The sequence below is a fragment of the Nelumbo nucifera genome, chromosome 1, assembly GCF_055504915.1.
Source record: "Nelumbo nucifera cultivar China Antique chromosome 1, China Antique-T2T, whole genome shotgun sequence".
Lineage (NCBI taxonomy): Eukaryota > Viridiplantae > Streptophyta > Magnoliopsida > Proteales > Nelumbonaceae > Nelumbo > Nelumbo nucifera.
In genome coordinates this window covers 139,481,071-139,501,989 of record NC_142649.1, presented here as the reverse complement: position 1 = coordinate 139,501,989, position 20,919 = coordinate 139,481,071, and the positions used below count along the sequence as shown (strand labels likewise).

At 31.2% G+C, this 20,919-nt stretch overlaps 1 protein-coding gene and 1 non-coding gene across 2 annotated transcripts; one reads left to right on the top strand and one right to left on the bottom strand.

The window, feature by feature from the left end:
- Positions 1-18,422: 18,422 nt before the first annotated feature.
- On the top strand, positions 18,423-18,502 carry TRNAL-UAG (transfer RNA leucine (anticodon UAG)). Its single transcript has one exon. It is a non-coding gene; the product is annotated as a tRNA-Leu (tRNA).
- Positions 18,503-19,199: 697 nt separating this feature from the next.
- LOC104585719 (calcium-binding protein KRP1) lies at positions 19,200-20,024 on the bottom strand. The gene has a single exon (XM_010242688.3). The coding sequence runs from the start codon at positions 19,936-19,938 to the stop codon at positions 19,411-19,413; it is 528 nt and encodes a 175-aa protein (XP_010240990.1). The 5' UTR covers positions 19,939-20,024; the 3' UTR covers positions 19,200-19,410.
- Between the last annotated feature and the right edge of the window lie 895 nt (positions 20,025-20,919).

The window sequence follows — 20,919 nt, the reverse complement described above, 5'->3', positions numbered from 1 at the left end:
GTGGTTGGAGGCATTGAGATAAAAATGAATCATCAAAGGAGTTCAAATCTATGCCCCACAAGAGGGCGCCCCACAATGCCACAATGTCCCATAGTACATCCCCGCTATGTATTAGGAATATATCTCCTGATGATAATATTAAAAATGATGATGTCATCATTGAGAGATGTTCTCAATACATGACGGGGATGTACTGTGAGTCGTTGTGGGGGACCTCTCTGTGGGGCACAGATCTAAACTCTCATCAAAGGCCAAGAGACCACAGTGGTCGAGGAGGATTATCATGGGATTACGCTTTATTGCTAATAAAGAAAAGATTTTCTTCCTTAGCATTCAATATAGAGCCAACCAGAGAATCCCTCATTACTGGTAATCAACCAATAAAAGTCTATACTAAGACTTCTGAGGCTAACAATGGCTAACCACCGGTCTTAAATGAACTCAATGCAGAGATTATAAAGAGTGAAGAGTGTAATCTGGTGGTCCGTGTGAATCCCATTGCTCAAAGTGGTGAAATCTATCCAAAAACTTAGTACGAGATCTTAAAAATCAACATGGCTGAATCAAGTAACTCAAGTAAGGTGAGGAGAAACCTGGGAGGCCTCTTTCTCAGGGAAGCTTAAAGAATTAAGGTAGAGGAAAAGATTAACAAATAGATCAACAAAGACTCGTGGAAGTGGGCTGAGAGCGCGAATTTTTATCTCTTATAAGATAATGAGGATGAGAACGAGGAATACACTTAATGGGAACATGCATGCATGCTAAAGTTCTGGGAGAGCCAGTATCTGTAGAAGTCATAACAACCAAAGTAGCCACAATGTGAAGCTCCAAAAACATGTGGACATCTAGAGTATAGGTAATGGCTTCTTCCTCATTACTTTTGAATCTAAGGATGATTATAATTATGTGTAAGAAAAAGGCCCATGGTTTGTTAGTGGCAGATATTTAGTGCTCATGAAATGGAGAATGGGGTTCAACCCGCTCACTACTACCATAAATGAAGCCAACATTTGGGTGCACCTACAGGGGGTACCTATGGAATGTTGGACAAAAAAACATCTAAGTAATGTTGAGTGTTCGGGGTGAATTAGAGGTTCAGGTGGAGGACTGAGCAAAAATCAGGTGTTGGCAATCACACATAGGGCTGTTCATAAGAATGCCCAACTCGACCAAACCGACCAACCCGGACCGGCCCAACCTGAGTCGGCCGGGTTTTCATTTGTACTGTTCAGTTTCGGGTTGGGCATATACAAAAACCGATATCTCGGGTCGGTTTCGGTTTTCACATAAGAAAACTGAAACCGATTCGACCCGAACTGAACTAGTATTTCTTCTACTAGTTTGGTAGTTCCTACTTCCTAGTTTGAATTGTTTCCTAATTCCTACTAATCTTCTAGACTTCTATTAGAAATAGAAGGCCCATTAGGCAATTACAATTAGAATTCAATTAATTAGGTCATTTTTTAGTTTTTTACCTAGATTAGGCAATTACAATTAGAATTCAATTAATTAGGTGTCATTTTTTAGTTTTTTACCTAGATTAGGCAATTACAATTAGAATTCAATTAATTAGGTGTCATTTTTAGTTTTTTACCTAGATTAGGCAATTACAATTAGAATTCCTACTAGAACTAGAAGGCCCATTAGGCAATTACATTTAGAATTCCTAGTTTCCTACTAGTCTTCTAATTCCACTTTTGTCTTCTCTTAAAATCTTCTATTTTCTAACTTAACTTGGTTGGTCCGTCCCCCTCAACTCAAGTCCTCAACTAATTCAGAGTTTATTCAGCTTTGTACAGGAGCAAAACCGAAACCGACCCAAACCGATGCAACCCGACTTAAACCGACCAGGTCAGTTTGGCCTATCAGTGGATCGGTTTCGGTTCCCACCTCTGGTAACCCAACTAGGTCGGGTCGATTGAGAAAATCTCATAAAACCAATCCAACCCGACCCGTGAACACCCCTAATCACACATTGTTTAGTCTATGATTGTAAAGCCCAAAAACTATGGTCATGTACTTACATTTACGCTGCACCAAATAAACAAAATCAAAGTACAACTTGGAAAATATTGAAAGATATAAGCAAATCAAGCAATCTACCGTGGATTGTAGTGGGTGACTTTAATGTTATAAGAAGCCCAAATAAAAAATATGGGGGGTAAAGAGGCTAATAAGAAATATATGAATGAGTTCAATGATCTCATTAATGACTGTCATCTTATGGATCTTGAAATGAGAGGCTTGAAATTCACTTGGAAAAATAATCTTATATATGAGAAACTCGATAGAACATTGATCACTAAGGAGTAGTTGGACCTCTATCCTCATGCACGAAGTGAGAATCTTCCCTTTTTAAATTTGGATCATACTCCGGTGGTTCACCTAAGTAATAGGATTGACTATGGTCCTAAACCTTTCAATTCGAAAACATGTGGGCTACAAGAAAGGACTTAAATCAAGTAATCGAGGAAGCTTGGAATCAAAGAAATGATGGGTCTAAAGGATATCAATTTATAGTCAAAACTGATCGTACAATAATGGAAATAAAGAAGTGGAATAAGTTGGAATTTGGGAATATTCATGAAAGGAAGAAGAATTTAATGAATCAATTAAAGTTGGCTCAAGAAAAAATCCTTGAGAACCAGGGGAGAAGAGACATTTCCAACATAGAGCAAACCCTTCAAAAACAGTTAAATAAAATTCTTAAAGTGAAAGAAATATTTTAGGCCCAAAAATCGAGAGTAGAATGGTTGAAAAGTGGGACAAAAACACAAAATTTTTTCATACTTATACTCTCATTAGAAGAAATAGAAATAGAATTTTGAAAATAAAGGATAGCAATGGCAACATCTTTGAAGAACTAAAGGAAATAAAGGATATTTATGAATAAGCTTATGGAGAGGTTTCAATGAGGGCATACAAACAATATGGATAAGTCTCTAAAGGGGTTGGAAAGAAGAATAAATGAAAGTTAAAATAATATTCTAACTAGAGCCTCTGAAGAAATTTGTAATGTGGTTCAATCGACAGGTGACTCAAAATCTTCGGGACCAGATGAGCTGAACGTGTACTCTTTCAAAAAGTACTGGTCAATTATTGACAACTCAATTGAAGACACAGTTAAAGCTTTTGTTCATTTAGACAGGTGGCATTAACAAAACATTCATTGCACTTATCCCAAAATTTGACAACCTTGACATGGTTGATAAATTTAGATCGATTAGCCTCTCCAACACAATTTATAAAATCATAGCAAAAATAATGATAAATAAACTGTTCCTTGGAGATATAATTGCCCCTTTTCAAAGTGCCTTCGTACCAAGTCGATAAATTACTGACAATATCCTAATTGCTCATGAGATGACGAATACAATGAAAAAAAAGAGAAGAAAAAAGGATCTAATGGCATGCAAAACAGATATGGAAAAAGCTTAGCACAAATTGGAACAGAGATTCATAAAGGAAGTCTTCAAAAAATGGGTTTTCACCATAAGTGGATAAACTGGATCATGCAATGTATAACTATTGTTTCATATCAAATCCTCGTTAATAGATCTCTCGGGGCATTAGAAAGGGAGACCCTCTCTTTCCGTATATCTTTATCATATGCAGCGAAGCGTTATGCAATATGATTTGCAATAAATATTTGGGAAGAAAATCTCAACTAGGCTTCAAGGCTTCTAGAAATGGGCTTAATATTCCTATCCTACAATTAACAAATGGTTGTAGTAAATTTGCTAAGGCAGATCTAAACAATAATGCTAGAACAGAGGAAATTATAGAATTATATGCGGAGGCATCTGGACAATGCCCAAACTTTTCAAAATCTACCATATTCTTCTCCTCCAATACCCATAACAGATTTAGAGCGGAGATCCCAAGGATATTGAAAATCCCGATGGAAAGGAAAAAAGAAAAATACTTGGGTGCTCCCATCATAAAGGGTAGAGGAAAGTATAGATAAGGAATTTGCAGGATGGAAGAGAAGTACTTTGTCAATTGCAGGAAGAATTACCTTACTTAGATCTTCTATTAGTATGATGCCTCAATATTTAATGAGAGTATTTAAATTCCCCAAGAATGTAATAGAGAATGTTGAAATGAAATAAAAGATTTTTTTTTATGGAACAAAGGAGAGAGTAGAGGTCTCAGTAGATTTAGTATGTCATTCAAAAAGAAATGGGGGATGGGGTTTAAAAAACCTCAAATGGATAAATGAAGCTAGTATTGCTAAAGTGGGCTGGAAGATACTTATGCAATTTGAAAACCTATGGGTTTAAATAATGAAAATTAAATACATTAAAAATAGAGATTTCTAGCAAATTAAAACAAAAAAAAAGTCAATTTCTTGGGCTTGGAGTAGCATCATCCAATTTCGAGACATTCTAGAGAAAGGGGTTAGGTGGAAGTTAGGAAATGGAAAATCCATAAATTTTTTGGCAGACAAGTGGTTTGGCAAAAGAGCGTTAGTGAATGAGAATTCATACTCTCAAACTAACCATTAGAATAAAGATAGTGAGTTTATCCTAATTCAAAAACTTGGGATAAGGAAAAGATTTTAAGCAAGGTACGCCCTCAGTGGGACCAAATTTGTGCAACCTCAATTCCCTCAAGAGATATGGATGATATGATAATCTAGAAATCTAATCCAAATGGTGGGGATTCCATCAAATCGGATTACACCTTCCTAGAAGGCACTTTAAATGATAATGTGAGAGTTAAGAGATTAAGCAAAATTTGGAGACCAGAAACCACCCCCCAAAATTCACTATTTCATATTCTTAGTTCTAAAGAACAAATTGTTAACAAAATCGAGGCTAAAAACACTAGGCCTTGTTGATAATGTAGACTGACCATTCCATGGAAATGAAGAAGACTTAAAACACTTTCTTCACAACTGTGAAGAAGTTAAACAAATATGGCAAAGATGTTGTGATTCTATCCCTAAGCCCAATCTAGAAAAAAAAAAAACTTAGAGCTTTGGTGGGACAGTATAATAAGTTTTGACTCAAAGTATAATTCCAAGCTCAGCAAGCATAATCATGTGGCGTATATGAAAAAGGCGAAACAACAAGATTTTTAATAACAAAAGCCTTCCCATTGATCAGATCATTATCAAAGTCAAAAGAGATTTCGAAGAATACTTAAGTGCATGTCACCCAATATCCTCAATTGCCTTAAAGGGGAACAATATTAGATGGACCTAGCCAGGTAATGGTCTAGTCAAGATTAGTTTTGATGCTTCCAGAAACCCAGATGGATGGCATCTCAGCTGTTGGAGCCATATTAAGTGATGAATAGGGTTAGACCTTATGGGTGACTTGTAGGAATATTAGAGAGTGTTCGATAAATGAAGCTGAAGCATGGGCAGCTCTCGAAGTTCATCTAATTGCAACCAAATTCCCTCAGTATAAATATACCATAGAAGGGGAGTCTAGCATTATCATTGACTGCCTTCGTGATTGTCTGGTGCCTCCATGGAACATATGCAACTTCATCAATGAATGTCGGCATCTTGAAACCAGTTCTAAACTCAACATCTCCTATTCTCATGCGTTAAGGGGAGCAAACTTTGTAGTGGATCGCCTGACTAGCTTAGGCCATTCCTTATCTTTCTCTAATCCAAGGTTGAAGTTCATCTCTTAGTTACATTTGTTTTTTTTATGCTTGGGGTTATTTTACTAAGCAACATGCTTCCTTCTAAAGTTTGTTTGTTTTTGATGTGTTAGTTTCTTTTGTTTCATTCCTAACCATTGACCAAAATCAAACATCACCTTGTCTACATTTTTGCTTGAAATGCATAAAAATGAGTTAATTGGTAAAGTAATTTTTCACTTCTCATTAACAATATCATCATGGGAATTCAATACTATATAAAATATAGGGGAGTATATGCAATAAAACATAATAAAGGGGACTGAGTGTCAGATCTTGCAAAATAAGGGAAGTTACTTGTAATTTACCTAATTATTTTCAAGCCAAAAAAACTCGATTTAAGACCATATTTCGCATATTTAGAACCTCTTGGCACTGATATGTAAAATATAATTTGGCATAGCTACTCTTATGGTTTTATTGAACTATGAAAAAAGATGAAATAATACATTTGTTGCATAGTACTCTAATTGAGAGTAGCCTAGATGGTGGGGTTTTTAATTGGTTACAGGATCAAATCCCCCCGCAACCACCAGGGTTGGGAGGTTTTGGATTTAAGAGGTAGGTTGTTCCTTGTGTAGCCATAAGAACCAAATAAATAATAATACAATAAAAAAAATAATGGAAGGAAAAAAGTGTATCTATTTTGACCATCTCTTTTTTTACAAACTTGGTTCACGAGAGCAGTTATCGATTGAGAAAGAGTCTCAACTATAGGGACAAATGTCTCATCCCAATGGATGCTAATAATCCAACTAATTAGAGATATTTGTGTACAGTTTCTATCCATCCGAGCAAACCCAACAGTCATAAAAGAATCTATATATTGATTGAGCCCATATTAATGAAGAGAGTACTAGCTAAAGCTATTGAGAACGTACTACTCCCTTAGCATATGACTCTCTCCTAATCTCTCTAGCTTATCTTAACCACTAGTATGGCCCCATGTGATGCATTGGACATTGTCAAACAAAATTGAGGCAAAGTTTACAAAAGTAACAAACTTTACAAAAAATCTATACTACTTTAAAAAACATGAATAGTCTCAAAAATATTTTTGGAATTTTTTGAGGGCAAAATTTACCCCTCCAAATTTAAATTTATTGATAAAAAATGAGAGCAAATAGGGTAATCAATTATTGATATTAAATGAGTTGAAATAGGTAATTTTAAGATATTCAATGCATTCAATTACTTCTCATTAAATTCAGCATTTAAGGTATTAAATTGCATTCACCTTTATTGGATATTTAAGGCATTTTTGTTTCTTCTCATCATTAAATTCTATTAGTTAAATCCATACATAATAAATTAATAATTCCAATAACATATAAACTTATACTTTTAAAATCTACCTGGAAAAAATAGTGTTTACATCTAGATGGTGGTAACATACTAAACCATTTTAGGTCAAATGGGCCAACCCATGTTGTCACAAATAAATAATAAAATTTAAAAATAGATATAATGCAAAAAAATATAAAAATTAAAAAAAAAATGGGAACATTTTTAACATCATATATTCAACATATTAAACAATAATACCTATGATAAATCAGAAGTGTTTTTATTAATGATGGAAATGAAATGTAAAATTTAAAACCAATTGGAAATGAAAACTATTTTCATATTCTTTCTCATTAAATCTCATATTTAGGGTATATTCTCACATTAAATCCTATATTTAAGATATATTTTTTTCATCATTAAATTCTATTAATTAAATCAACAATATTAATTTTAATAGTGTAAAAATAAATATTTTTAAAAGTAATATGAAAACAAAACCATTTTCTCCCCTCTCGGTGGTAGGTAAGCAATTCAACCATTTGGGGTGAAATGGGTTAGTAAATAATGTCATAATTAAATAATAAAAAATTAAAATAAATATAATATATAATATAAAAAATAAAAAAAATGGACATATATCAAATATTGTATATTTTTTACACTAAACAAAAATAAGTATGAAAATATAAGAAGTACTTTTACTGATAATGAAAATGGAATGAATTAATTACTTAGATTAATTATGTTACTGAATTAGTTTAGCAATTTCAAATTAATTTATTTGCCCAATAATGGCTTATAAAATGACAATTCATTTTTAGTTTTATTAAATTGTTTTAGTTTTTATTAAGTTTATATTTAATCTTGTTAATTGTTATTAATTTTTTTATTTATAAATGGAATTTATGGGATTTTAAATTAATAATAATTAAATCCATAACTAATAATTTTTATATTATAAATTTATAGTAGTATTTAATGTTATCTCAATCTTCTAATCTTTGCAAAAAATTTTTACCAACAAACTTTGAATTCAGGGGTTAATATCCAAAGGCCAAAAACGTCAAGAAGACAGAATGGTGAACCAAACTTAAGCTTTTGTTCCATCAATCAAATCAATAAATGAGAGCCATGTTAAATAAGACTTGTCTCGAATTCATAATTCACATATTTAATTACACCAACAAAAAGTTTAGGAGAAGATTATCATACCTAATTGCTCAAAGGCAAGTAGTCATGGAACTTACACGATAATTCCCTAGTCGTGTCTCTCTCAATACTCAATTCTAGTCCTTCTGGTTGGCTCTTCAGGGAGATCAACATCAGGTGGTAGGGATATATACTATTTGGCTCTCATTTGTGGGACGTGGTAACTGAATTTCACATGGTGCAAACAGGACAAGTGTTCTTTCTTTGGTAGAAGGCCTATCTCTGCTCTGGTAAACCAGTGCTTAGTCCCACATTTTGCTTTCAATGGAGTGGCGGGAGGGAATATTTAATGACTTTGAGGCAAACGTCACTAAAATCAAGAATAATTAGTAAAATGCCGTGAAATATCAGCATTTTGCAACAGGTATATATAACCGCCGCTAAAAAGATACCTTTTTGCACAACTTTTGACAGTGACCTCACAAAAAAAACGACTTTTTGTCACATTTATTTCAAATGTCGCCAAAGATGTGGTGAAACGCAATAAAAGTGCAAACGAACCATATTCCAAAGATCCCTAGCAAGAACAAATCCTACAAAACAGATAGAAGAAAAACACAAACTGAAACAGAGATAAAGCTCTATCAATTTGGCCACCCTCAACCACAACCTTCTCTACAACACCAAATAAAAATTAAGTGGAAGAATTGAAGTCAAGAGAAAGAAATAAATCCATCTGCAACCACAACAGAAAGTCAAAGAAGAAGAAAACAACAACTAACTCTTATGAAAAACACAACAACAATGAAACACCTATATATCAGAACGAAAAAGCATGATAATTAGGAACAAAAGAAAACAACTAAATGTTAGTAAGAAAAGACTCTGCAATGAGAGGGAGAATGGGGCGGAGGCACAGGGCCTATGTTTTGCCACCAAAAACAAAATCCAATCTTGGAGCTTGAGACGTAGTGGAAGAAATGTTTTCTTAATTTCGAATAGGAAAGGTAGGAGAATGAAAGTCTGAGAATAGTTGGTTCTAAGTGGACTTTGAGGCTCCGTTTGGTTTGTGGTATGGCAAGGGAAAATATGGAATATTCTTGAATATCCTTTCCATCCCATGTTTAGTTTGTAGGATGTCATGAGATGGGATGGAAAAAGGTGGGATTACATATCTCACTTTTTGGGATGTGGAGTCCCACCGTTTTGGAAGGAAACAAGTGGGAAAGGAGAGAGAAACTTATTTAACAGAAAAAAAATACCTTCCTTGTAGTGTTTTTAAGAGTTAATGTTAGACCCATATGATCCATTAATAAATTATTAATTATTTAACAAGACAATAATAAAATAATTTAATTACAATTAATTAGTAAAGAAAATTTAGTAAAATAAGATATTAATAATAAATAATAATAATATTTTTTATTAATTCACAATAAATGTTAACTAATTACTAATAATTAATTAATTAGATAATTATAAATATTCACTAATTAACGATTTTTTTATAAAATTAATAGATAAAAATATAAATAACTAAAACAAAAATAATAATAGCATCACTACTAATTATCTAATCAATTAATAAAAATTGAAATATTAATTGATTAACTAATTATTAATATTAATAAATTAATAATTAAGAACCGATTATTAATGAATAATTAAATGCTTAATAATAAAAGATATTATTAATTAATTAATTAAATTATTTAATTAATATTAATTTACTTAATAAATAAATAATAAAAATGTCAATTAATGAAAAATAATTAATAATGCAAAATAGATATTATTAATTAATTCATAATAAATATTAACTAATTATTAATTATTGGCAAATTATCAATATTAATTAATTAACTAGCTATTTAATAAAAATATGAATAATTAATATTTAATTAATAATAGAGTTTAACATAATATAAAATATTATTAATTACCTAATTAATTAATTATTGTTATTGGGTTGATTTTCCACCCATTTTTTCCTTTCTCATCCCATCACATCCCATCCTACCAAAATCTTCCCTCGAACCAAACGAAGCCTAAGGTTATTTGTTGTGGGTGGGAAAGTCTTGAAACGTGAATGGTTTAAAGGGCCCAGTTATGCAGAATAAAAAAAAATCAAAAAGTCAAAAATTTGTAAAAATAGGTAAGAGAATTTTGGAGAAAATTTTAAAGGGGAGAAAGGTGACATGTGGACCAATTTGCTCTCTCTCTCTCTCTTTATATATATATATATATATATATTAGCAGTTTTAGTTATGATAAAACATGGTTCTTTACACCATTAAAAAATAAAAAAACTGATGGAGAAGAAAGGGCCTAGTTTTATCTAACAATTATTTGCACGGTTGCACCATAAAAAACTAATGGAGAAGAAACCACGTGACACCTTTATCTTTATAAGTTTGAAACTTGTCTTCTCTTTTTTTTTAATATATCTTTTTCCTTTTATAAAAGGGAAAACTAGGGAGAAAGAGTTGATAAACATTAAAAGAGGAATCCACATTTCATGTGTGGGCTGTCAAGTGGGTGTGAGGACTAATTAGCAAGATTTAATGGACAAATTTACCATGATGGAACAATTAGAAAAGTTGAGGATTAAATGGATGAATCAACAAGGATCTTTATGGATGCCAAAATCAAGTCAATTATGGTTAAAGTGTGGTGATTCAAATACTAAGTATTTTCAAGCAACCTTAAATAGGAGGTATAGAGACACAATCTCTTGGATTAGGGATGATTAAGGAGAATGGATTTCTGATCATGAGAAAATTTCAAGGAATTTTGTGTAGTACTTCAAGTCCTTGTTTCAATCTCAAAGATGGAGGAATTTGAAGGATTTTCATAATTGTTTGATTCTATTATAACTTGAAGTGAAAATGAAGCTTTGGCGGCTTTGCCTTCTAAACAAAAAGTCAGGGGAAATAGTTATGTCACTGGGGCTTTTAAAGCTCCTAGGCCAGATGGGATGCCTGTTCTTGTTTATCATCAATTTTGGGATCTGATGGGTGATGATTTCTATGAGTTTGTCTATTTCTTTACAAACAAAAAGTTTCTTGACAGAATTAATCATACCTTTCTTACCTTGATACCTAAGCATAATAATCCTTCAATTCTAAGGTTAGAGATTTTAGGTCAATAAGTTTGTGCATTGTGTTGTATAATTTTAAATAATTTAGAGGTGTTAAAGCTTTCAAATAACAAAAATAGGTAATAACTTTCAAAAAAGGTTTTTAATAGATATTAAAAATAGAACAATAATTGCAATTATTAATGTAATAATAATAAAAACATTATTTAACTTTCAAAAAATTGATATTTATTAATAATAATTTTAAAATCTTAATCTATATTTATATAGATTAAAATTTATATTGATTGTATTTTTGTGATAAATATATTTTTAATATTTATTTGTTTTGTTATTTAATAGAAAATTTTCTATTTATTTATTTATCTATGTATCTATCTATCTATCTATCTATCTATCTATCCACACATACATACACACACACACACACACACTAAAGTAGAAACATGCCACATCATAGCCTGAGCTTTCTCCCTTGCCCCAATCAAAAATTCTCAAACACTCTTCATTTTAGCCTTTCTTGCTCCCCCATGAAGCCACCTCATCACTCCCTTCTCCATTTCTCATAATGAATTATTTAATTTATTAGTATTAATTACAGTATTTATTTAATTAAATGCCATAATTAATAAAAAATATTTTTACAAAAGATTACATTTAATATTGTTAAATAATTAAATAAATACCATAATTATTAAAAATATTGTTAATTAATGAATTACTAATTAATTATATCAAAATACCGTTAATTAATAGTAGTTTCATAAATATTATTGATTAAATAAATAAATTAAATAATAAAATAGATACCATAATTAATAAAAAATATGTTAAAAAATACCATAATTAGTTATGGTATTTATTTATTTATTTTAGGTATTTTGGTAATTTTGGTAAGCTCAAGGGTATTTTAATCAATTTAGGTCTAAGGAGGCCAAAATAAAATTCTAATCTAATGGTGGGTATTTTGGGTTAAAGAAAATGAACGGTGGAGATGGATTTGGGTATATATAGTGGCTTTACATGTACAGGCTAATGGAATTGGCCAAAATGGAATCTTTTGATATAGAGGGCAAATAAGGGTATTTTTTACTAAAATTTTATGGGGTGGGGTTTTAGGCATTTTGAATTGATTGGTGGGGTCAGATTGACCTAAATAGGCTTGGATTAGGCAAATATAGAGGGGGTAGTGATTCGGTTAATTTATTAACTTTAAAATATAATCTTGGTGTGATTGAGGGGAAATGAGGGAATGTTTTGTTGAAATTTTGTAAGGTGGTGTTTTTGAGCATTATGGGTTGATTGGTTGGGTAGGATTGGCCCACTTATGCCCAAATTGGGAAGATTTGGAAATGACTTGATCAAGTCAATATGAAGCTATGAAACGGAATCTTGGTGTAATGAAGGGGCAAAGAAAGGTATTTTGGGCTGAATTTTTGTGGGTAGGGTTTTTAGGGTGTCTAGGATATTATGGAAACATTTGATTAATTTTGGAGGGACAAAATCATGGATATTTTGGTCAACAAGAGCATCCAAAATATAATATTTTTTTGATGATGGGGCAAATTTGAGAATTTTAGGTTGAAAATTTATGGGTAGATGCTTTTGGTATATCTAGGGTTCAATTGTATGGTCTAATTAATTCAAAGGTGTTAGGATCAAGGAGATTTGGGTTGTGGGTGCTCCAGGCTAACGAGAAGGCTTGAAAGGGAGTCTTGGTTTGATGTCGGTGTTTATAGAAGGTCCTAGGTCTGATGTATATTATAGAAGGTCCTAGGTCTGATGTCGGTGTTTGGGGATTTTAGGGGTAATCTTGGGTTGAAATTTTAGGGGTAAATATTATAGAAGGTCCTAGGTCTGATGTCGGTGTTTGGGGATTTTTTTAGGTACTTCGGAAGGATCGGAACGGTCTGATCGGGTGTTTGGGATAAATTGGGGTTTTGATGGCGAATTGAGCAAAAATGAGGTGCTAACAATGGGGTTTCTAGAGATATTGGTCTCTTGGATCATTTGGTCTGGTTTGATTTGTCCATAAATGGTATGATTAAGGGCATTTAAGAAATGAATATCTTGGCCAATGAGAAAGCCCAAATTAAACTCTTAGTGTGATGAAGGGTTAAATGGGGAATATTTGTGATGAAATTTTGTGGTAAGGTGTTTATAAGTATCTAGGGCTCTTTAAAATTCCACTAACTCTAATTTGCAATTCAGTTAAAAAGTGCCATGCATCGCATGAGTTCTAACTAGTAAACTATCTAGTTTTAATATATCTTTACTTGCCCTATCTCTTTCTTTCTATATTTTGTTGTGGAAAAATGCAAGAAAACAGATTTGAAATGGAAGTAAAGCATAAATGAAGAGAAACAAACACAAAGAACACACACAAATTTACGTGGTTCAACTTATAGCCTATGTCCACGGGAGAAGGATAAACAAAAATCCACTATAAATTTGGAATGGAGAAGAAATACAAAGTTGTGCCCTCACAGAAAAAACCCTAAGCTCCAAATACACCCAATGTCTCACTCGTCTCTCATCTATACTACTTATAAAAGTGTGAATGAGGAGGTATTTGCTTCTAGAGTTTTTCTTTATTGAAATACCCCTCCTTTTGAATTTAGTTCATCTCCATTGAAAGGGTAGAAAGTGTAATTAAAAGGATACCATTAAGTACATTCAATTACCTCTCATTAAGTCTCACATTTAAGTCATTAAATAAATCACATCCTCTCTCATTGAATTCAACATTTATACTTTTGTTTATCATCATCAAATTCCACTAATAAATTCATACACAATAATTATCAGTAGAATAAAATTTTATATTTTTAAAATAAACATAAAAATGAAATCATATTTTCCATCTAGGTGATGGATAAGTAGTTCAACCATTTGGGTCAAATGGATAATTTCATGATATCATAAATAAATAATACAAATATAAAGATATAAAAATACTTTTATTTATCATCATTAAATTCCACTAATCCATACACAATAATTATTAATAGAATAAAATTTTATATTTTTAAAGTAAACCTAGAAATGAAATCATATTTTCCATCTAGGCCATGGGTAAGTACTTCAACCATTTGGGTCAAATGGATAATTTCATTATATCATAAATAAATAATACAAATTTAGAAATATAAGAAATACAAAAAATATAGAAAAAAAAAAGAAATTTTGAAAAAAATGGACACATTTCTATTATTATATATTTATCATATTAAAAAATAACTATGATAAAATAGACATAATCGTATTAATAATGGACATCAAATATACAACTTAAAACCGACGAGAAATTAAACCATCTTCCTATCTACGGGGTGGGTTAGTGGTTCAGCCTTTCAGATCAAATAGGTTAACCCGTGATGTATAATTAAAAATAATTGTTTTTAAAATAGAACAATACAAAAAATATGAAACAATTTTGGGCACATATATAATATTATATACTAATAATATAAACAAAAATAAGTATGATAAATAGTAATTATTTTATCAATGATATAAATTAAATGCAAATTTTAAAACCAGCTTGAAAATGAAACCATTTTCATATCTAGATGATAGGTAGGTCAATGATCTAACATTCTGGGTCAAATGGGTCAATCTATGATGGCATAACTAGGTAACAAATATTAAATACATACATACATACATACATACAAACTCAAAGAAAAATATAAGCTTTGTATAAAGCATTTTGATACAATTCTATTGTTATATATTCACTATATTAAACAAAAATAAATGTGAAAATAAGAATTACTTTTATCGATGATGAAAATGGAATACATGATTTAAAATCAACCGAAAAAGCAAAATGGTTTCTCCATCCAAGAGATGGGTTAGTGGTTAAACTATCCATGCCAAATGGATCCTATTATTAAATAATAAAATACATAAAATTCTTAAAAATGTAAAAATATGTTGATAATTTTGGGTACATTCTGTAATATTATATATTCATCATATAAAAAAGTGTGATTAATGAGAATTATTTTCATTAATGATAGAAATGGGATAAAAATTATGATAAAAAATAAAGAGCATTAATGTCTAACACATGACCCGATTAACCATGTCAAATGGTTCAATAATTTAATTAGCTAGGTCATCGTAGGTAAGTGGTTTGGTAGGGATGCAAATAGATCATATCAAATTTGAATTAGGGTATATTCAAATCTGATCTGATCCAAAGATTCGATTGGATCTCATAAATATTGATTCGAATCTGAATCCGGTCAAGATGTCAGACATTCGAATCTGATACGATCCTATTTAATTTTTTTTAAAAAGTAATAAATTATTAAAAGAAAAAGAAAAATATAAAAATTGAAATAAAAAACAAAAAATATAAGTATTTTTTCAACTATTGTCATCATATAAAAAGTTTACAAAAATGCAATATAAATAATATATTTATAAATAAATAATAAATAGAATATATATTATATATAAATAATATAAATAATTGATTTGAGCACAATATTAAAACCAATGTTCAAACAATATATTGGAATTGAATTTCCTCTTGGTAAATAAGTAATTTTTATTGTCTCATAAATTAAATAATAAAAAAATAAAATATAGAATTTTTTTATAAATTTTATAAAAAAAAATTGAACATATATTAATATTATATGTTCTTCATATTAAACAAAAATACGTTTGAGAAAATGAGAATTATATTGTTAGTAAAGATAGAAAAAGCTAAAATACAAAGTAAAAAAATGAATTAATGTCTTAATCATAGTACATTTTCATATTTAAATAGGTTAATGATTCAACTAGTAAGGTCCTTTGGTTACTGATTATTATCATCATCATTATTTGGTACTGCCATGTGCAAAAATAAATGTGAAAATAAGAATTACTTTTATTGATGATGAAAATGTAAAACATGATTTAAAATCAATCAAAAAAGAAAAAATGGGTTTTCCATCCAAGTGGTAGGTTAGTGGTTCAACCATCCTTGTCAAATGGATCAACACATGATATTATTAAATAGTAAAATACATAAAATTCTAGAAAATATAGAAATTTGTAGATAATTTTGGATACATTCTATAATATTATATATTCATCATATAAAAATGTGTGATTAATGAGAATTATTTTCATTAATGATAGAAATGGGATAAAAATTAGGATAAAAAATAAAAAGCATTAATGTCTAACACGTGACCCCACTAACCATGTCAAATGGTTCAATGATTTAATTAGCTAGGTCATTGTAGGCAAGTGGTTTGGTAGGGATGCAAATAGATAGGATCGGATTTGAATCATTGTATATTTGAATTTGATTCGATCCGAAGATCTGATTGGATCTCATAAATATTGATCTAAATCTGAATCTGATCAATATGTTGGATATCTGAATCTGACATGACCCGATTTAATTTAAAAAATAATAATAAATTATTAAAAGGAAAAGAAAATATAATAGTTAAAATAAAGAAAAACAAAAAATATAAGTATTTTTTCAACTATTTTCATTAAAGTTTACAAAAATACAATATAAATAACATATTTATAAATAATAAATAACATATATATATATATATATTGACTTGACCACAATATTAAAAACCAATATTCAAACAGTATATTGGAATTGCATTTCCTCTTGGTAAATATGTAATTTTTATTATCTTATAAATTAAAAATAAAAAAATAAAAATATAGAATTTTTTATAAATTTTATAGAAAATTTTGAACATGCATTAATATTATATATTCTTCATATTAAACAAAATATGTTTGAAAAATAAGGATTATTGTTAGTAAGATAGAAATGACTAAAATACAAAGAAAAAAATGAATTAATGTCTTAGTTATAGTTCATTTTCCTGGTTAAATAGGTTAATGGTTCAATGAGTAAGGTCATTTGGTTGCTTACTATTATCATCATCATCATGGTATTGCCACATGCAACGCACGTACACTTTTACTAGTAAGACTAAGACTCTATATACAAGAAAGAAAACCCCCGAAAATATATAACTCTTCGTATTTGGTTTAGACCTAAAAGATGAATATGGATCGAGTCCATACCGCCACGGCCCAAGCCCTATGCATCCACCACAAACCACTTTGAAATTTTGCCTTCAGGTTTTTTCAAAATAATTCGGAGCGGATTCAAGAAGTGGGTCTTCACAAAGAATTCAAGATACAAACATAACATATTTTTCTCTATCTCTCTCCACCTTCCAAGTATATGCATTTAATTTTTCATCTATGTATTAAAATATTAATGTTTAAAATTTAAATCTTGAAATAAGATGAGTAAAAAAGTATCTAGAATAATAATAAGAGAAAAACATAGATGATATAATAAGACAAATAAGAAAAGTAAATTAATAAAATTTAATAATTAATTAAAAATCTTATTATAATTATAACTAATATTTAAAATTATCATTATAAAATCTCTCTCTCCATGGGTCGCTTTGGACCCCATACATCACTATTTTTATTGATGCTGAAATTTTCTGAACAATATAGCAAGAAAATGGGTCAAGAAAATATAAATTTGTAGTTATGAATTTGAATAGATCTTGATTGATCTGATTTCGTTTGCCAAATCTACTATATAAATTTTTATAAATATTTATTTAAAATAAATATTAGAAAAAATATTAATTTCATTATTAATTAACATGCTTTCGTTTTTTTAAAATAGTAATTTCTTCAAAAATATTTTTTAGTTATTTTTCAAAAATTTATTAAAAATTCACTATTTTTTGTAAATTATGTGAACTAATTTCTAAAAACATCTCCTTTGTCTTAAGTGAACTTCAAGTTTTGGATTAGGTTTTTCCCCAACTTTGCTAATTTCCTATGAGAATAAAAAAAGCCAGAGAATAAAATGAACCAGGGCCTGAAAATTGCTTCAAGGGTCGGGTTATTTTAGTACCTAAAAATTGTACGACCCACTAGTTTTAGTTACCAATTTATACTGAACTACACCGGTTTAGTTTGATTAGTTTGACTTAGCAATACAATTTGGCCTATGATAAATAAGAGAAATTTTCATTAAAAATATTAAAAAAAAGGAAAGGATAATTTCATAGGGTTGTCGATTACATAACTTGCTCTCATCCTTCATTCCTGATATACAAAATTTTCTTTATTATAAGTCGTAGAAACTTATGAATTATAAATTTATAATATGCCATAAAATAAATTATGAAACACTTGCAACAATAATACTGACAGTTTGGCCGAGTGGTCTAAGGCGCCAGATTTAGGCTCTGGTCCGAAAGGGCGTGGGTTCAAATCCCACAGCTGTCACATTCTACCCTGTTGCTTTATCTTCTGCCTACAGTTTTTTATTTTCTCTACCCATTTAAACAATTAAATAAATGAATATTTTTTAGTATTGCACGTGATCATGGATGATGGATCGGATGAAATAGGATAATTCTACCCAAATTTGATTTGTTAATTTTTAAATCTGAAGAAAACCTTGAATACGACTAATAAATTCGATTTCGATTTATTTAGTTTAGAGTCGACTCTAGATATTGAACACGACTAATAAATTAGGCTATTGATAAACATATTATATCAGATCCATATTCGATCAGAATATAAATGGATCAGATTTGGATCGATTTATTCATATGGGATTATCTTTTTGGTGTATTTATTCGGCCAGGTCAATCTCATAAAATTGAAATAAACGGTATGATTCCTGTAGAAGGTAAATAAATAAATAAATGCCATTCAAAAATAAATAAATAGTATGACCCACGAAGACCCACCATATTACTCTAGTTTTGTCATATCCTAACATTTAACTCGTGCGCCCCTTTTCTCGAATCGTCTTAATGAAATCCCTTAGAAAAAGAAAAATTTTCTATTTCTTTCTTACCCCAGCAGTCCCACACCGAGAAGAATAAGTTGACAAAAAATAATGGAATTTCTTAGATACATGGAGAACGAAGAAGAAAGAAGAATGGAAAAGTAAAAACTAAGAAAAGACGAAGACAAAAAAAAAAAAAAAAATCCCATTTCAATCACTAAAATGGTATGAACATCATCCCATGTAAATTGGTAATCTGTCAATCAAATAAAGTATAAACAATGTTTTTCTCTTTTCTATTTTCTACTCTTCTCAGTGCCCGTAAAAGAAGAAATGAAGAAAAGGAAAAACAGAGCAATGCAAAGAAGAGGAAAATGAGAGAACCGAAAAAAAATTATACATCCATAAAATCTTGTTGGAGAACTTGTTCCAGCCACATCTCAGACGATTCCATTAGATCAGGACTCAATCTGAACATGAGGACACAGAACTCCATCTGATTAAGAGCCCCATCGCCGTCGACATCCCCTTCCTTCAACATGCTCCGTAGCTCGTCGTCTGTGAATCCTTGCAACCCCAAAAGGGCAGAGTTTCTCTTCAAGCTGTCGAAAGTGATGAGTCCCTTATCAGGGTCCATGAGCAACTGAAACCCATTACACAGCTCCCCGATCAATCCCTCCCCACCCAACTTGTCGGCCATTATAGGCAAGAAATCTTCGAAATCGACCGCCTTTCGTTGTTCCATTTGATACTCCTTTCTGGTTATTGCTTGCTTGGAGAAGGGTAAGAAAGAAAGGAAAGAGAATTGAGATTTTGGTACGAGAGGAAAAGGAATGAATGCGAGGGATTTAAATAGAGAAGGAGGTTTCACTTGAAGCTCAAGGGGTTCGTCGTTCGTGGAAGGAGAGTCGATGTTGGTCATGGACGATGGATGGATGCCAGCCAACCAAGCAGTCCAGGTACGATTATTGAGAAAATCGAAGTCGGTCGATTCTGCAGTTGCTTTCCTCCTTCGAAGAAAGTCCTTAGGGGCAGAGTCGTCACCTAAAAAGATAAAAAGGAAGGAATTTTGTTCTATTGTTTCTATTTCTTTTGCTTGTTTAGTGTATAGACACTTTCCCGTTGCGAAAACGTCCTTCATTTTCGGATGAATTTACGGAAACAACACCTTCCGAGTTTCCTGAAGACCAAGGCGAAATAACCAATAACGCTTTTTTGTATTTGACATATTGAAGCTGTCAACACCACATGAATCCAACAGTTCATTCTTCTGTCCAAGAAATTGGATTGAAACTACAGCCCAAGCCCAGGAACAGAGCTGTTTATGGGCCGGGCTGGGCAGGGGTCGGGTCGGGCTTTTACTCTTCATAAATAGGATTTTGTTAGACCCGAGCTTGGCCCGACCAATGGGTATACAATTGGGGCCCAAGTCCGGCCCTAATAAAAAGCTCGAAGCTCGGGTTCGAGCCCGAAGCCTGACCTAACAGAAAGATGGTCGCCGGTGTTGAGTTTGCGTGACTGTTCGTCGGTGTTGAGTTTGCATTGAGGTGTTAGCCTAAATTCATCAGAGAAAATAACAAGAAAAAGAAGGGCTGCAACTCCTAGCCTACGTTCGTTGGAGATTGCCAAAGAAGAAAAACGATTGAGAGGGAACAAGGAACTAAGAATGAGAAGTGAGAACTGCTGGTCCATTTGTTAGAGAAGATAACACTTGAGAAGACATGAATAGAGAGGTCATGATCCAGTGCTACTGACCTTGGTGGAGCCATCTCATCGGGCAACTCCTAGCCTTAAGCATACAAAAGGCTTGTCCTGGCCTGCCTTGGCCTGAACGTTGCACGGATTTCTTCCGTTGCAGATCTACCCCATGACAGTTGGTATCAGAGCATATCAGCACAGATCC